The following is a 17,822-nucleotide window of genomic DNA, read 5'->3' on the forward strand; positions in this document are numbered from 1 at the left end:
TTACTTAGTATTTCTTTCATATGAAAATTAGTATAGAAGATTAAGGTGCTTTTGAGGATAGTAGCAAGTCCTTCAAATCCTTTGAATATACACTTACGTATACACACACATATACACATACAATGTATGTTTGGACAGTCCATCATTCATGTATTCAAATAGTCTCATGTGGCTAGAAGCTGCAGCAGTGGTTAGCACTGATAGAGACTGGGAGTGTGGACTTTCCAGCTGCTGCTTAGAACTGGTAAAGGATGCTTGCAGCTTAATAGGCCTCCCAGATAGATGGAACAGCATGTACGCGAACCGTGGAGTGGAGTGATACCAAGGACAGAGAGTGGAGATGGTAGGGATGAGGCAACAGAAGCTGGAATGTATAGGGGAGCTTTATACGAATGAAGACGTCATTCTCCAGGCTGTTCTGAAGCCTAAGGTAGTGTTTCTCACCTTCCTAATGCTATAATTCCTCATGTTGTGGTGACCCCCAACCATAATGTCTTCTTTACTACTTCATAACTGTAATTTTGCCATTCTGAATCATGATGTGTATATTTGATATACAGGACATCTGATATGCGACTCCCCCCGCCCCCACAGGTTGAGACCTGCTGCTCTAAGGTCTTGATTTCCCCCATCAGACACCAGGGGAAAGTTGAAGGATGAGTTGGAGGAGCCTGAAACGTAGCCAGAGTCACAGTGTGAGAGACAGTAGGGACTTAACAAGGCTAGTGACAGTGGAGTGGGAAATGGATCTGGGGGTGGGATCAGCGTGAAGCAGGATGTGTTGTGTGTATGTGGAGCTTTGGGTGTAGCTGACTTGCATAGAGGCGAAGCTCATTCAGGGCTAGTGTTCTACCATGAGACAAAGGACAATGACCTGCTTTCTCTCTGGAGTAGTCTCACCCTGTGTAGAGACTGGTGAGATGCAATTAGCATGACCGGTTCTGAGGGTTGGGCGTCACCCTTTGCAGCAGCAGCCTTGCTGGCCGAGGTGACCTCGCCTCCACTCCAGGGCTGTCCTTAGCAGCCTGTGGGTTTGGCGCAATAGTTCAGCTCCTGTGTCCGGGAAACTTGTGGTTATGGTTATCGTTTTTTTTTTTTTTCTTTTTTTTTTTTTCCTACCTGAAGTCAAAGGAGAAGTTTTGTTTCCCACTAGCTCTGGAGTCTCAGGTTCTAAATAGCTAAAGTTACTTGGAGACTTAAAGAGACTGGAGTTCAAAAACTGGACTTGATGGAAGAAAAATCCAGTGGGTTAGCCATGGGAAATGAAAAAAACCTCACTGTCCAAATACATATCAGCTAGAAACAGTGGAAACACAAAAGTACTCAAGTAAAATGTGAAATTCCAATGCATGTTGTATTAAAGGACCAGTATCTTTTAAAGGAGCCATACTTTCAGAATTTTATGTGAAATCACTTTTTAAAAAATGCAGCAGATACTTTACAACATTTTAAGCCGTTGGGCAGATTTAGTGAGATTGTTCCAGTTGTACAACTTTATTTTTATATTGCCTCAGGACTTGGTAATGGAAGGGGAGGTTTGGCTAGGAATGTTTTTCCGGGACTGGGGTCATCACGGAGGGCCTCCAGTAGTAAGTTCTTTGAGAATGATGGAGGTTTTGCAAGTTGGTGGTAGCTACTTTGGAGGGCAAGCATGGACCACTGCTAATTTTGGGGGAGAGGTATCCTGAAGTGTTCCTCCTAGTGGCTGGAGATTAGAATCCTGAGAAGCAGGGAGGGGAGAGGGAGAAAGAGAGGAAAAGAAAGAGGGAGGGAGGGAGGGAGAGGACATGTGCACACAAGAATGTGTACACACCTGAGACACTGGCATATCTGTTGCTCATACTTACACAGTCCTCTCTTAATGGTAGCCAGCATTTCACATTCTCTGAACATTTGCAGTCAGTTAACAGTGTTTGGCCTCTCCAGATACCTAGGGTACTTTTCACCACAGCCGGGGCTTCTGTCACACCATGTCTAGACTGTTATGTGCTAGTGCTTGGGGTGAAGGAGAAGGGACGTTTAGTGATTCCTTGTGCTAGCAATGAGGCTGTCTGGGTAACATCCGTATCATTTGCCTTTTGAGAATAGAACTCCCATCTTGCTGCAGCCAGAGCCTTGCTAGGGAGGGAATGCTTTGGGAGTTTTTGTATCCTTTCTTCACTGCCCCGAGCTCCTGCAGCTCCAACTGCTTAGATCCGGGGTGCTGTCTCATCCCTGCCCCTGGCATGACTTCCCCTGGGATGGAGGATCCCAGTGTTAACATGATAGGAATCCTGCATTTCTCTTCCCGCCAAGATGTTTATCTGTTTTCCCCAGATCTGCAAATCCATCCACTCCACTTCTGTTGCCACTGATGCTGTGGCTGATGACCACAGCTGCCTTCTGCTCTCCTTGGGGCAGCCTTAGGAATCCACGAAGATTCAAATACAAGTACATCTGTCCTCTAAATTTTCTAAATTTCCTTAGCTATAAGGAAAATGATAGTCTAGTATAAGCTATGTTCCTCTTAACCTAGGTCCTTTGTACTGCACACTCTTGTTCCTGAAATGTACTTCTGGGTTCCTTTCATGCTATGACAAGGCATACAAATCAAAGACTTAGAATAAGCATCTTATAGGGAGGAAACTTGCAAAGTTATGTCAAGTAAACACACCTCTTTCTCAGTTGCTTTCTGGTACAACAGTAAGTTTGCTTAATAACTCGTGATCTGAATTTTGTGTGTTTTTATTAGTCTCCTAGTAAGATGTAAACTTGTTGAAGACTGGACAGTATCTTGTGTCCTGTGGTGTTGTCAGTATTTGGTACACAGTGAGCTTTCAGAGGCCAGCTTTTTTAAGGCATAGATTTCTTAATTCATTCTTTCTTAGTCCACCAGCAGTTTTGCTGTCCTAAAACTTGTTCTTATGCTTACTTATCACAGTAACCCAAACCGTCTCCTTGGTGTCATGTGCAGTAAGTATTCCCATACACGAGTAGAACTGAAATTTTTGTATTGAACTTCAATTCTTCTGGGTACAAACTGTGCTCCTACCCCATCCTCATGGTGTAACCTTGTTTTCCCAGTGCATAACAGAAAATGAAAGATGGCTTGGTTCATTAGATGGCATTCCCTGTGAAGACACCACAGAATCCAGGAGGAACCATGGCCAGGCAGAATTTGGAAATAGCTGGGGAAGATCGCCCCACTGCCTAGTCTGGAGAAAGGTGGTGGCTAGGCAGGCAATTTGTACCATTATATACCATTCTGGTCTGTTATCCCTCCCTCCCTCTCTCCCTCTTCCTCTCTTCCTCTCTCCCTCTCTCCCTCTTCCTCTCTTCCTCTCTCTCTCTCTCTCTCTCTCTCTCTCTCTCTCTCTCTCTCTCTCTCTCTCTCTTTCGAGACTGGGCTTTTCTGTGTAGCCCTGGCTATCTCTGTGTACCATGCTGGTCTCAAACATACAGAGATCTACATACCTCTTCTAGGATTAAAGGCGTGCACAAGCACCACCATTCTTGTCTGTTTCTAAAAGGGGGTTTTAAATATTTATGTCTTGACCTTCATCTGTCTGGTTTGAGGAGAGGTGACAGGCCTTGTTTTAGGAATAGATGGATAGCCAAGAAGCTGTGAGTCTGTTTCCAGTGAGCAAGAGGGAAACATCTTTGCTGATTTCAGCAGGTGATGGCTAAGTGCTGGTTGAACTCATCCTAGGACTCTGAGCAAAGCTGAGGAGCAGGCTCAGGACCCAGATGTGTGCAGTGCTGAAGAAAGGTGATTCCAACAGACCACTAGCCACACCCCTGTTCTTAGACGCTCCTGATCATCTGCCCCTCCTCCTGCTTCAACATATACTCTTATGTGTTGCTGCAATCTCAATCCAGTGCCTGGCCTTTAGGCCATCACTTGGGGCGCAGGACCTGGGTATTGAATGGGCCTCCTTCAGCCTTCTTTCAGGAGGATGTGATCCTGAAAGTTCCAGACAGGAATTTATTCTCCAGTTACTTCTGGAGTACTGACTAAGGGCCACGTAGTAGGAAGTGGGAAGCCAGAGGAGAAGAGAGCCACAGGTCTCTGACCCTCAGGCTTACAGTACAGCAGAGGACAGACAGTTACCATGCATCTTACCCTAAGTGGTATGAGAGGGATCACAGGATGCTGTTAGATGGTTGGAAAAGCAGTGTGGCATAGTATATTGGCAATAGTTAATGGAAGGAACAAATGAACACACAATATGTATTGTCCTATAGCCATTACATCCCCAGGCAGACAGTTATACCTGCTTTTATGGTTAGACCTATCAGTTGCCAGGTGTGACACGGGAGTGCACTGCCCCACACCGATGATCTGCTGGCATTTGAGAAACGTGTTTCTTAAATAAGCAGAGGACAGCCCTGGTTCCATGTATAATGTAAATGTTGCTTCTTACAACTTGTGTTTCCCGCTATCTTGTCTAGGTCACAGCCTGCAAACACACTGTAACATTTCCTGGAGTTTGCTAGAAGGGGCTGTAGAATTTACCTGAATGGCACCAAGGTTTTCAATGAGTTGTTCAGGAGTGGATGATCCCAGGAGCACAGAACTCACACCCTCATTTCTCAGGCACCATGCTGGAAAAGAGCAGAGCACTGGGTCAGGATGATTGATACACTTAGAATTAATGTGTGTGTGTGTGTGTGTGTGTGAGAGAGAGAGAGAGAGAGAGAGAGAGAGAGAGAGAGAGAGAGAGAGAGAGAGAGAGAGATACATTATTTTCTGGGCTTAAAAACTAGAACAGCACCCTACATGTTCAGAAGGAGTTTACCTCCCCTTTTAAATTCCAGGTCTGGTTGGTTATTCCTCGGGTTTCTCTCATCCATTGGTTCTTACACTTCAGCGTACAATGGAGAGTTATCTGGAGGGTTTCTGTAGCATCGTTTCCAGGCCTCAAGATTTTTTACTTAGATGATCTTGCCTTGAGATATGGGCTTCTATGTATTTATTTGATAACAGTTTTTTTGTTCAAGCTGACCTTGAGCATTTTATGTAGCTCACAGATGACCTTAAAAGTTCTGACACTGCCTCTGCATCCCGAGCCCTGGGATTAGGGGCATGCGCTGCCATCCCAGGCTTCTGAGATACTGAGGCAAGCATTTTACATTTCCAGCCTGGGAATTTAAACTATCTTTTTAAGAGGAGGGGGAGGGAAAAAAACCTTTATTAAAGTTGAAATTACATATAAAAAAGAATTTAACCTGTTTTTGAGTGTACATTACCTTAAAAAAAAATCTAGCAGCCCTAGCAATTTTAGTGTGCCACCATTACCATTTTAAATTCAGTCAGTGGGCCATTCCCATCCCTGATAAAATGCCTCATGACAGGCAGTAATTGATAGCATACTTCAGTCCTCGATAATCACTATTTGTTTTTCCATCTGTCTTTCTGAACATCTAAATAGGATAAAGCGTTGCCATCTTTTGTATTTGGTTTCTTTCCCTTGGCATGCACATATATGTTTTCTAGTTTCTCCTGTGGTGTGACAGCGTATCACTTCTTTGCTGCACAGGATTTGGCGGTGTAGATGCCTCGAGGGTGTCTGCTCTGGGGGTCTTTCCCATGCTGCCACCATTCACATCCAGTCCTCGGGAGCTCTGTGGAATCGCTGCTTTCCCTCCTTTTTGCTCCAGCTGCCCCTCCCTTAATCTAGATGCCCTACTCCTAGCTTCAGCTTCTCTGAGTTTCATAATGTCACTTTCCTGTGATTTTGCCTCTCTGCCTTAATTTTCATGCTTCGAGAAAACTAGTTTGTTGATCTCTCTGTCCCGAAACGCCATGCTGGCTTTCCTTGTCTGGGAGATGGGAGTCCTTTGCCTGGAAGGCACGTTTTTGCCCTCACTTTGTTCTTTGCCTTGTTAACATCTCATCTTTTGAGGTTCCCAACGGTCTTCTGCCTTCTTCCTTGAACCTATCCTGAATTCCACACCAGCCAGATGTGCCCTATACATTGTAACCTGCCCTCAAATCTGTTAACTTTCTTGATGTGCATTAGGCTCTGGGATGTGGCTATCTTGAGTTGGACACTGCTCAGCAGCCTACCCCATACTTGGCGCATGGGACACACTGATTAAATGTTTGCTGGGGAAACTGGTCTGGATGATTGTTTCATCTCCTGCACACTTGCCCTGCTGTCTGTCAGCTGCTCCTCTGAGCTGTTGCCAGGGCTCTGAGGCCATCACTGAATCCTTCCGGGTGGCCATAGTCAGCACCCTCTCTTCCCCCTTGGCTTTATTGCAGTCCACTTTGCACTTAGAACCCCGTTTAGAACCAGTGGGAGTTCCGGGTCAAAGCGCAGCCCTAAGCAGTTGCTGCAGCAGCAGCTGATGCCTCCAAGGGCTTACAGGGCTAAGAGAACCGGCAGAGCTGGTGGATCCATGCATAGCCTCTGCCTGTAGCCGCTGCTTTACAATCAGTCTATCTAACTGGGTATCTGTCACCAGCAAGCACATCCATAGACTGTTTGCTGCCGGTGAGCTGTGCGTGCTGCCCCTGGGCGGTGTGGAACTGACTGGGGAACAGCATGCAGATTCAAATAGTCTGTCTCATTCTGGAAGCTTCCCTTTTCCAAGTCACGCTCTGCCCTTGGAGACCAACGGCAATGAGGCTGGGACTCATTCCTTTTTGGGTCTGAGAATTCTGTGAATAAAAATTACTTACTTGTAAAGAAAGAAGAGATGACAGGAAAGAAAAATATCTAGAGCAGTGATTCTCTCTCAGTCTTCCTTATGTGGTGGCCCTTTAGTACAGTTCCTCATGTGGCAACCCCCAACCATAAAATTATTTTTGTTGCTACTTCATAACTGTAATTTTGCTACTGTTGTAAATCGTAATGTGAATCAATATGCGGTATGCAGGATATCTGATATGTGACCTCTGTGAAAGGATCATTTGGCCCCAAAGGGATCACAGGTTGAAAACTGGTGACCTAGGGCATAGTTCAGAAAGGACTGGGAGGAAAAGCCAGCATGGATCAGTTTAAACCTAAGCTCTGTGCAAAGGGCGTCATGAATATCTAACACCCAGCCAAAGTCTATATTCCTCTCCAGGAAGGTAATGTTCTGCCATTTCTTATAGAGTTTAATATCCTCTTCCTGGTATTCGTGGAGGACCAGCTCTGTCTTCCCCCCAATGCAGGAGCACGCCACTCTGTTTCATAAGAATGTCTTGGCATTTGCATATACATTCTCCTATACTCTTTGAATCATCTCCATATTACTTATAATGCCCAAAACAATGTAAATTGTTGGTCAACTTTATGGACACAGAAAGTATTAAATTCATGTTACTACCTAAAATCTTATTTACAGTAGTAGAATCTATTTTCCTTCTGTGTTAAGAAAACCTCAAGCCCAGAATGTCTAGTTCTACGCAATATGTCAATATCATCATCTTTCCCACTTACTGAACTTACTTATACTAAATGTTTACATATACAATTTTGTTTTAGTTCAAGCTTATAGGGTATAGATTATTTGCATTGCACATGAGAAAAATCAGGCCAGGTGATTTGTCTACTATGATCACAGTCACTTTGTTGTTCTTGCTGAAGCCGCAGATACTGCTTTAAACCTGCTCGGTAATTCTTCTAAAGAAAGCGTTAAGGTGTGCCCCTGAAGTCCCTTGGGCAGATGATGAGCCACCTCTTCCTCCCTCTCTTACTCAGTGTGAGGGTGTTCACGTGCATACAGCAGCCAGAGACAGCAACTGTAGGAGTCCGTTCTACTCTGTGACTTCAGGTCATTAGCCTTGGTACTAAGTGGCGTTACCCAATGAGCCATCTCTCCAACCTTCATTTCCAGTTTTCTAGTACTGTTTGCTGTCATTTTTTAACTTCTAACTTTGGCAGAGCCAAGCTATTGGCAAATATTCTATTACTATTTGCACAGACCTTACCACTGGCTGTTTATCTCTCTGGGTCAATGTTGTTGTTTTATTTATTTTTATTTTTATTTTTTTATTTTTTCTGCTGTGGTTTACAGTTATTTGTTGCTGTTTCTTATTAGGCTCCTTCCCCCTCCCTGGAATTAACACCTGTTTTACTCCTTTCCCAATTGCCATGCCAATTCTAGTAAATCATCTAGTGACGTCTGTAAGACAAGGTTCCTTATAGCATGCACCTCCCAGGATTGTTTGAAATCTAAGGGTCAAAGAAGGTAAGACAATAAGTGTGAGGTACACATAACACAGCGTGGCACCCCCCCCCCCATTGCCTGCAAGTTTGAATGTTTCTGTATACAATGTGGGGGTCATTAATCAGGTGTGAATACTGAGCCCAGGTTCAGGTGCTTCAGAAGTAAAATACATGCTGGTTTTTGTTTTTTTGTTTTTATTTTTTAAAACAGGCTGAAAAACAGTATTTAAGAAAACCTAAGTAATTTTTTATATTATTTATTGAAATGATAATTTGGGTAAAGTGTGTTAAATAAATTGGATTATTAAAATGAATTTCAATTTTATGTTTTATTTTAAAGCTTTTTAAGAGTGTTTGTTTAGTTGCATGTGTGTGTGTGTGTGTGTGTGTGTGTGTGTGTATGCCGTTTGTCTTCAGGTACCTGTGGAGGCCAGAAAAGGCTGTTGGGTCCCCTGGAACTGAAGTGGCAGAAGGTTTTGAGTCACTGGACATGAGGGTTGGGAATCAAACTCTGGTTCTCTGGAAGAGCAGGGAACACTCTTAACCGCTGAGCCATCTCTGCAGCTCTCCTGTTTTTCTTTCTTAATATGGCCATTGGCAAATTTGGAAAGAAAGAAGTCGTTCCCATTGTGTTCTAATGGACAGTGCCAGTGCATTTGTTTTTTGGGTGGCCGTGACCTTTCACGGACTCCACAGCATGAGAAGAACAATTTTCATGGCTGTTGAAAAGGTTCCAGGGGAAGGAAGCTGCCCTTGTAGTATCATCTTTCAGTGTGGCAGGAGCCAAGGGCCTCTTGGGAGCCCTATTTCTCAATCTCTCACCAACCCAGTCTTAGTGTCAACAGGGGGAGGGGCCTGAGCCAGAAGAAAGGGGTGTCATTGTGTAGTGACACTGAAGTATGTGTGTATTTTTAATTTATTTTTATTAAATTTTATATGTTTATCATTTCCCCCTCCCACAAATCCTTCCAGATTCTCTCTAGTTCTCTACCTGTTGTTCCCGGGTAACACTACCTACCCAACTTTGTTTTCTCTCTCTCTCTCTCTCTCTCTCTCTCTCTCTCTCTCTCTCTCTCTCTCTCTCTCTCCTCTCTCTCTCTCTCTCTCCCTGTCTCCCTCCTTCCCTTCTTTCTCTATTGTTCTTTCTTTCTCTCTCTCGTGTGTTCTCTCTCTCTTTCTCTGTATTTTCACTGATATATTCTCATGTGACTGTCTTATAAGGGAGAAAGGAAGGAAAAAATGTAGCATATAGAAATTTCTGGGAAACCTTGAATAATTCACTTTCTCTGCTGTATGTACCAGAATTTGATGCTTCTGAGGTTAGCCTGTCCCTATGGTAGACATTTTACCATGGCAGGGTGTGGATCAAGCATAGGGAAGTTTGCTTTTGAATAATATCAGCAAAAGTTACCCTCCAATGCAGACCGCCTCCGTCTGCCACCCCTCACAGTTTCTTACCCACAGCCAGCTGAGGCAGTGTGCATCCCAGGCGGTCGGCAATTGGAGAGAGGTCTTTCAGCTTGTTTTGCTGTCTTCTCCCTTCTTCACTTACGATTCTTTCCTTCAACCACTGGTAGCACTGGAAATAATGATAACTGGTAAGTCTTATACAAGTGTAATGTTAAATCAGTAAAACATAAGACCCTCAGTTGAGGCAGGAGAGATGGCGCTCATCAGTTAAGACTGTTCACTACTCTTTCTGTGGACCTGAGTTTGATTTCCACAGGACCATCAGGCAGTTCGCAGCTACCTGTAACTAGCTCCAGGAGATCTAATGCCCTCTCCTGGCCTCCAAGGGCACCTGCTTTCTTGTGGCAAACACGTACACATGCATGAGTGCACACACATGCACACACCCAGACACACCCATGTACACACACATAGGCTCAGCTTTCTGTTCAGAGAGCTGGCTGCTGAGTTTTCTGCCCCCTGAAAAATCATAGCTTTGCATTATTATTGTAACTGTCCTGCCCTTTGCCTTATTCCATCCCAAATATCATTGTCATTTTAAAAATATTTTCCATGTGTATATGTGCATCTGTGTGTAGATAACCTTGGAGGCCATAAGAGGATGCTAGATCTGTAAGAGCTGGCGTTCCAGGCGGTTGAGAGTCACCCACCATGGGTTCTGGGAACTGAAGAGAGGTTCTCTGCAAGAGGAGCAAGTGTTCTTAATCACTGAGCCATCTCTCCAGCTCCCTACTACCACGATACGATAATTACAATAATAATATTATTATGTGGACTTTGTGTTGACTTCCTCTTGTGGTTAGTTTTAATGCCACAAATTAGAATCAATAGAGATTTTGTTTAAAGGACAACCCAGGAAACTACTCTTTAAACATGGGCAAGGGTTGAGGGTTTACTTCCCTCCGTATGAATAGCCATTCAGGGTTTTCCTTTGCCCTTCTTTGCAGAAGGCTCTGCCCTTACAGGAGACGGAATGACAAAGCTAGCACTGGCCAGCAACAGCCAAAGGGAAGGACTTCTTTCCCCTGCAGCCATGGCTCTGAGCCTTCCCACAGGGAGCAGGAAGCTCCTTAGTCCACAGTTGGCCCACATGATTTCAATAGGCTGCTGGCTTTTGTTTTATTAAGCATTTTTTCATCACCAGAGAAAAGGATAACCACACTATGTTTTATTGTGATTTTTGGAATAATTTTACAGATGTGAAAAGCAGAAGGGCAAGCTGCCCCAGTTCTGTCTGCTCCTAGATATCAAAGGCTTACGGTCTGGCTCCTCACTTGGGACTTTGCTTGGGGAAATGGCCAAGGCATTCCCAGATTCAGCCTTGAGAAGTCTCTGATTCTTCCAGAGGAAAGGTGCCTGAAGTGTCATCTCCAGAGATGACAGCTGGTGCCAGTGGTGATGGGGTGGATGGCTGTGAACTACAAGCACATGATCAGGGCCCAGGCAGTCTTCTTGAACCTGGGCACTGCCTATGTCAGACATCCCTGATTGGCTACAGATGCTTTAAGTGGGAAAATATCATCAACCGTTACTTAAATTTCACGATCTTTCAGGAAAGCAACATCTCTGAATATTACTCAAACACAAAATGAGAAAGTAGTAGACAAATGCTTTTCAACACTTTCAAAAGTAGAATTCCTGAGATTTCAATATGTATAAGGAACATTAAGAACGTTTGATTTGTTTATTTTATTTTTCAAGTATTAAATTTATGTAATAAATTCTTTTTCTTAAGATTGGAATACACTCTGTGTGTGTGTGTGTGTGTGTGTGTTTGTGTGTAGGAGAGATAAAGAGACAGAGACAGAAACAGAGAGACAGTGAGATACGCACTTATATCAGCCATATTGAAAGACTTCTGAAAATAAGAAGGATTGGCCTGGAGGGATGGCTTGGTAGATCCATTGCTTGCCTTACAAGATGGAGTTTGGATTCTCTGCACCATGCAAAACTGGGGATGATAGTGTATGCCCATAACTGAGCACTTCTGCAGTGAAAAGGGTGGCAAAGGCAGGTGAATTCCAGAAACTGTGGGCCAGCCAGCCTGCTGTGACCCTTTCTTACACTATAGAAGGTGGAGACTGATAGCAGAGGCTGTCTTCTGACCACTGCATATGCACAGTGTATGTGTGTGCCCACATGCACATATATAAACACTTCCTTATTGAATCCATCTCTTCTGACTTTCAATACTGTAAAGTTCACTGTTGGCTTAATCAGTGGAATATAAAGGGAGTTAGGGTTTGTAAAAACAGTGTTTACACTGCTTTCCTAATGCCGAAGGAAACAGGTTTTTTTTAATTAAAATATTAATTAAATATGAATGTGACCCTGTGTTTGTAGGAAGGTTGGTGGCGAATACTAATGCCACTGTGGATGGCACAGTGCTGTGGGTTTTGTCGCTCTATAGTATCCCTACACATGAGTGTCTCTGGAAGTCAACGAGATACTTCTTGAACATCAGTGTCATCCCCCTTGGTTCATGGATCCCCAGCGACCAGCAGAGAGTCCAGTACTGAGTAGACAGTAATATTTTCCAAGGTACTAATTGTTAAGATTTGTTTGATCTTATGTTTAGGGTTATTACAATCACTCATTCATTCATCATTTATTGAGTCATGTGTCTGGGTTAGTTTCTGTCTTAGAGTCACGCACAAGTCATTATCTAGGGACTTAAGTGTTTTGTAGCTGAGTGGCTTTCCTGTTTCAGTGGTTTCCTCACAAGCCATGTTTGGAGCACCATCTTTTTTTCTAACAAGGTCATATATGGCTGAGCTGACCAACACTTTCTCTTTCGGCTACTGTTGTTGGTCTCACAGGTGGAACATCGCCTAACTTTGGTCATTCTTTTCTGGTCTGAAGCTGTCAAAGAAAAGATCTCTTTTCTTCTAGGATATAGTCTCTTAAGGATGTGGGCTTGTGGCTATCTGTTTTCCTGTTCTAGCTTCATTGTCAAGATCCATGTAATGGAAGAAAATGGCGTATTCATAATAGAGATAGCGTAGAGAAGACAGAGGACTAGTAATGCCCAGTCTGTAGACAGGTCTGCTGAGCCCAGCCCACTCTATCCTCAAGGACTGTCTTTGTGACAATAGAGTTCTTAGAATGAGATTGTTCACATTGAGGTCGGTCACTGGCAGCCAGGGAACTTGAAGCCTGGGTAAGAAATGTTGGTGGAGCAGATAGAGAGAAGCACATAGAACTCAGTAACTTTTACTGAGCTAGAAACGTTGTTCTTAAGGCTAAGATGGAGGGACCACAGGAGAATGAAAACACCCTGGGAAGCCAAGGAGAGAGTGCAGTGCATTTGGGTGGAAAGTAAAATAACATGGGATTGTAGAGACAAGAACAGAAAAGTAGACTTGACTTAGATTCCAAGAGGATTTGGGATTTATCTTGTAAGCAGTAACTGAGAAGTCATGATAGAATTTTAAAGTGGGTTTTGATAAGGTCCTTTAGAAGAACAACTAACCACAAGGGTGGATTGTTGAGAAGAGGGAGGAAATGAAAGCATCCAAGTTCAGTCCTGCAGTAAACCTGGGAAGGAAAGAGGAGGACCTACTTTAGGGCTGTGCACGGTGGACCCTAGTGGTAGGATGCAGTCTGAGGATTTGGATGGAGCCTTGCTAGGTGGGTGAGGATGCAGAGGATGAAATCTGAGGTAGCAATATGACATCCGGATGGCTAGGTCTTGGGCAGGGGCATCGCTGATATTAAGGAGGGTTAAATTTGAGCAGAGGGTATGTGAGAGTAGATTCCACTAGGCTTGACAGATAGCTATGGGACATCTACTAGACTGGAAGCAGGGCTTGGCTTTCCAGCAGAGCAGCCAGAGCTGATAGCTTTGTAAGAGGAAAGGGGCCAGCCAGAAGAGGTTGCCAGAAAATTCCCTGGATAATCTTGCTTACTGTAAGAGCCCTGGAGAGCCATTAAAAGAAAAGAAAGATTGAGTTTTCAATTGCAGTTCAATATAGCAGACACAGAATATTAGCATTTCAGCGATGTAGTGACAGTGTTATGTGAGCCATTTTTAGGCTTTATTATACGTTGCCAGTGTATCTTCCCACTTGTCTTGACTTTTTCTGCTAGCACTATAATTCAGTATGGAGGGTATCATGCTATCTGCTTCTTTCATTCTCATTTTTATTTTTCACTTTGGTAGTTCTGCTTAAGTCGTCTTCCCCAGAGCAGACATGTTGCTCTTGGAAACACTTCGTCGATAGTGTAGAGCCTGGGGAATTCGTGGCCGCCTTCAGCCTTTCTCTTGGACAGGTTCTAAATGGGTGCTGTTAATGTTCCAGGAGCACTCAATTTGATGGACTACATGAAAGCCAATCAAACATTTACCCAGTTACTTTTGAACTTAGACACAGTCAAACATTTTGAATGTTCTCCCTACCCTCTTTCTGCTTTTGTTAGTCCATTTGTGGATGTTTTCCATCTGTGTGCAAGCTTTTTATCAAATAGTGATAGAGGCATACCAGCCAGATACAGCAAAGCTACATCTTCCCTTTAAGGACCTGAGTGTGAAAGGAAACAGATGTCTTCAGGGAAAGATAATTCACTGACATCAGGAGGCCTGGGTTCTCACGTCAGCTTTATCTGTTGGAGTTTATGGTCTTAATGTTGCTTAATGTCCTTGGGCTTTAATTTCTGCATCCGGCCAAAGCCTGCCTCTTACAGGATTACTCTGAGAACAAATAGCCCACATATGTGAAGTGCTTTGAATTTTTTGGAAAGTCCATGAAAGACTATACAGATGGCCATCCAGCTTATAATTGTTTGACTTAGGATCTTCTTGCTGATGTGCAAGAAGTGTGTCAATGCTGCCTTTGTTTCTCACTTTCAGTCCGGTCTTCAACAGATTGCATGAGATAGTCAGTGCTTTAGTGTAAAAAGAATCTGTTTTAGATGATTTGGCTGCTTTTTTTATTTTTTTATTTTTTCCAAGATAAGGTTAGGCTAAGCTATGATATCACGAGGTTGCCATAAATATATTTTTGACAGGGCATCTTGGGTTTATAATGTGCTTATCTGGGCATTACCCCATCATAAGTAGAAGAGTGTCTATATAGCAATTTAGCTTAGCCACAACTGATTGCAAGCCATCTGTGTCCACTTCTCATTGGGAGGATGAAAGGAAGCAAAACATAATTCATAGCTCACTGCCTGGCACACGGTTGATGCCAAGTGAAGACACAGCTCTCAGTATTTTCTTCATGCCCCCTTTGCCTTCCTCTTTGTCATATCCCTGCCTCAGACGCCGTTTCCTTCACGGACTTGTTTAGAGTCTGTTCCGAACGACCTTCAGTTTTCAGGAACAAGATCTCATTAAATATTCTGAGATAACTGTGCTTTGGGATAATTAAAAAATGAGAACACTGTCATGTCAGCATGCTTTGGGGGCTATTTATATCTTGTGAGTTTTAGAGAACAAACAAGCTAACAGCTCAACTCTTACAGACAGAAAGAAAGGAGAGTAAAATCCGGGAGCCTTGAGAGGGTTCTAGCTCGGGAGGTGCTGGTGGTCAGCTGTCTCAGCCCATCATGTCGTGTCCCATGTCCCTCTCCGCCCCCAGCTATACTGCTAAAGGTCTGGCCTTCGCTTGGGTGGTTCTGCTGCTTCAGTGCCAGTGGAGGCTGGATCCTGGGTCAGGCATAGGCTCTCTTTTAAGATGACTTTGGCTTGTCTGAAATTTTAAGATTCCTGAATTCTTTCTCCCTAGACACTACAGAGAAACAAGACACAGGCACCTGTTGTTAATAAGGAAAAATGTTTGTGGTGTTCCCCAGTGAGCTAACCATTAGGAAGGTGCCTAGGATGTGACAGGGCATTGAGGAGTGAATGTCTTCTAAGTATGTGATAGAACTGAACAAAAATGCCATTAAGAAATCCATCATGTATGCATGACTAAAAAAGTAGAATAAAAAGATCCACTGGGCAGAGTGGCTGCTGGTGGTGATGTGCTCTGTAGCTGTCTCCCGAGGGGCCTCCACCCCACCTTGTTTCCCTTGTCTCCGAAGGCGTGTAAGCCAATCTCAAGCTATATCTAGTTATATCTGTTTACCTCAAATGGATTAAGCCCTTATGGCTTAAGTATTGTTTTCTAAAGAAAAGGAAAATTAAATCCTCTTACATAGAAAAGGGATTTTAAATTCTGTCACTTCTAGACAAGGAACAAAATAGCCCCTTTAACAGAAGAATAAGTAAGAATGTAAGAATGTAGGGACCTGCATCTGCAAGTCAACTAGGTCATTGGACCCCAGAGTCTCTGTGCAGGCAGATTAGGAAGGGCTGACTGATGCCTGGCCAGCAGCAGAGACCTGGGTAGGGCTGAGGGGGCCCTGCCAAGGCCATGGCTGCCCAAGGCCACCGTGTGCTCAAGCTGGGAAGCCCTGGGCTGCCGCTGCCCCTTCTAATTCATCTTCTTCCTCCCCCCACAATCTTTTCTAGAAGTTGAGGAAAATACCTTCAGCGAAGCTCTAGAGCTTTCTGGCACCCCGTTTCCATATTTTCCTGAAATAATTCCACAAGCAAGTGGAGACCATGTCATTGCACCAACCCCTGTAGGGAGAAAACAACAACAACAACAACAAAAGATACACAATCAGAACCTTGTTTATGCCAAGTAGGACCAAAAGTGAGGGCATGTTTAAACAGCTCTGTCCGTTCTAGAGGAAAACTGGCCAGATAAATGAGTTAATACCAGCATCCATCTTTCCATTACAACTTAGGACTTACAAATTGTACCTCATTCTTTTAGAAACCAATTAAACATGTACTGTCTGTTCCTGGGAGGGAGCCATGTAGGCAGACCTGGAAATAAGGCTTATTCATGATCTTTTCATGGCCACAGTTCACAGGCCAAGAGATAAGAGCTTTTGCTGGCAAAGAAAGACAGTACTTCACTTATCCACTCCGTGCCTGGCAGTACCTGGTCCCTGGAGGAAGCACAGCTCGCCACACAGCAAATGCCTGGCACATGATCGGAACAGCAGCAGCTATTGTTGGATTTGGATTGTTTTTAATCCAGCATTTATTTCCCTATTATTTTTAGGGGAAAAAAAAAGGAGTCTCTGAAAAGTATTTTGGTATATAAGCCTGAAGAAAATGTGGCTTATCCATGTTTCTAATACCCAAGTTCTGGTGTTTATATCTTCCCACCCCCAGGCAATACTCTCACACAAACAAATTGTACCTGACTTGCTGTTGTTGAATTTGTTCTGTCTTACCCAGCCTCGGGCACAGCGCAAGAGACAGATGTGGCTATCTATATGCTTGTGAACACTTACTCAGTCCACTCATGTGTGCGACCTTAGGCCGGAAGAAGCATTTATGCAAACTGAGTTTATCCACTAGATCCTGGTTGTGAGCTCCTATGCAAATTAAGTTTATCCACCTGATCCTCTTTGTGTGGGAATTATTTGAACTGTAATTGCTGACTGTATATATATATATATATATATATATATATATATATATATATATATATATATATATATATATATATATTACTGCCAATTTACAACTCTGTGACTGTCAGCCCAGGACCTTGTAGACTATGGATCCACCTGATTCTGCCACCCATCTCTGAGATGTGTTGTTCTTGTCATTTCTATATTGTATTAATTGGGGGGACATTTGGGAAAGCATTTCCCTAGCACCCCATGCCCCCAGTCATTGATTCTCATGTTGTGAAGAATGATCAGATGTGATTGTGAAGATTACCTATTTTATGGTAGAGCTCAGGCAGCTGGACCTCCACCTTCTCTCTCTGGAAAAGATGGTACTCAGCTTGTTCACAGACAGGTGGGATCATGTTGAACTGCCGCGCGACAGAGTAGGCTTCCTAGGGGCAGAGGGAAGTGCAGCTAAGTTTATTCTGATGAGCACTGGCGCTTCACCGAGATTCATTTCCATTGGGGGGCCTTCATTTCAGTGGATTAAATAAGAACCAAGGAGCTAAGCCAAATACATGCAAAGTTGTGGCCATAAACATCACCAAAAGAAGTACCAAGTGTGAGGAATCCTTGTTATTCAGGAGGTTACCCTGAGTAAAGTCTGGGGCAAATTAATCAAAGCCTGAATTATGGGCTGTTATAAAGGAGATGTTGTTTGAATATGTTTAAGTTCTTAAAGAAAAAACTCAGACTAAAAACTCATACTAAAGTGGTCTGTAAGTGGTACGGTATAAGCAGAATTGTAAGAAA

At 43.5% G+C, this 17,822-nt stretch overlaps 1 protein-coding gene across 1 annotated transcript in view; it reads right to left on the bottom strand.

Annotated features, from left to right (window-relative positions):
- Kcnab1 (potassium voltage-gated channel subfamily A regulatory beta subunit 1) overlaps positions 1 to 17,822 on the bottom strand; it is a 274,528-nt gene that overhangs the window by 2,053 nt on the left and 254,653 nt on the right. The window contains exons 10-13 of the mRNA XM_052180406.1: positions 17,341 to 17,461; positions 16,082 to 16,176; positions 9,600 to 9,720; positions 4,496 to 4,584 (exon numbers count right to left, since the gene is read on the bottom strand). Of these exons, the coding sequence (XP_052036366.1) occupies positions 4,496 to 4,584; positions 9,600 to 9,720; positions 16,082 to 16,176; positions 17,341 to 17,461 (426 nt within the window). The remainder of the gene's footprint in view (positions 1 to 4,495; positions 4,585 to 9,599; positions 9,721 to 16,081; positions 16,177 to 17,340; positions 17,462 to 17,822) is intronic.

This window comes from Apodemus sylvaticus, chromosome 4 (genome assembly GCF_947179515.1).
Source record: "Apodemus sylvaticus chromosome 4, mApoSyl1.1, whole genome shotgun sequence".
NCBI classification, from domain to species: domain Eukaryota; kingdom Metazoa; phylum Chordata; class Mammalia; order Rodentia; family Muridae; genus Apodemus; species Apodemus sylvaticus.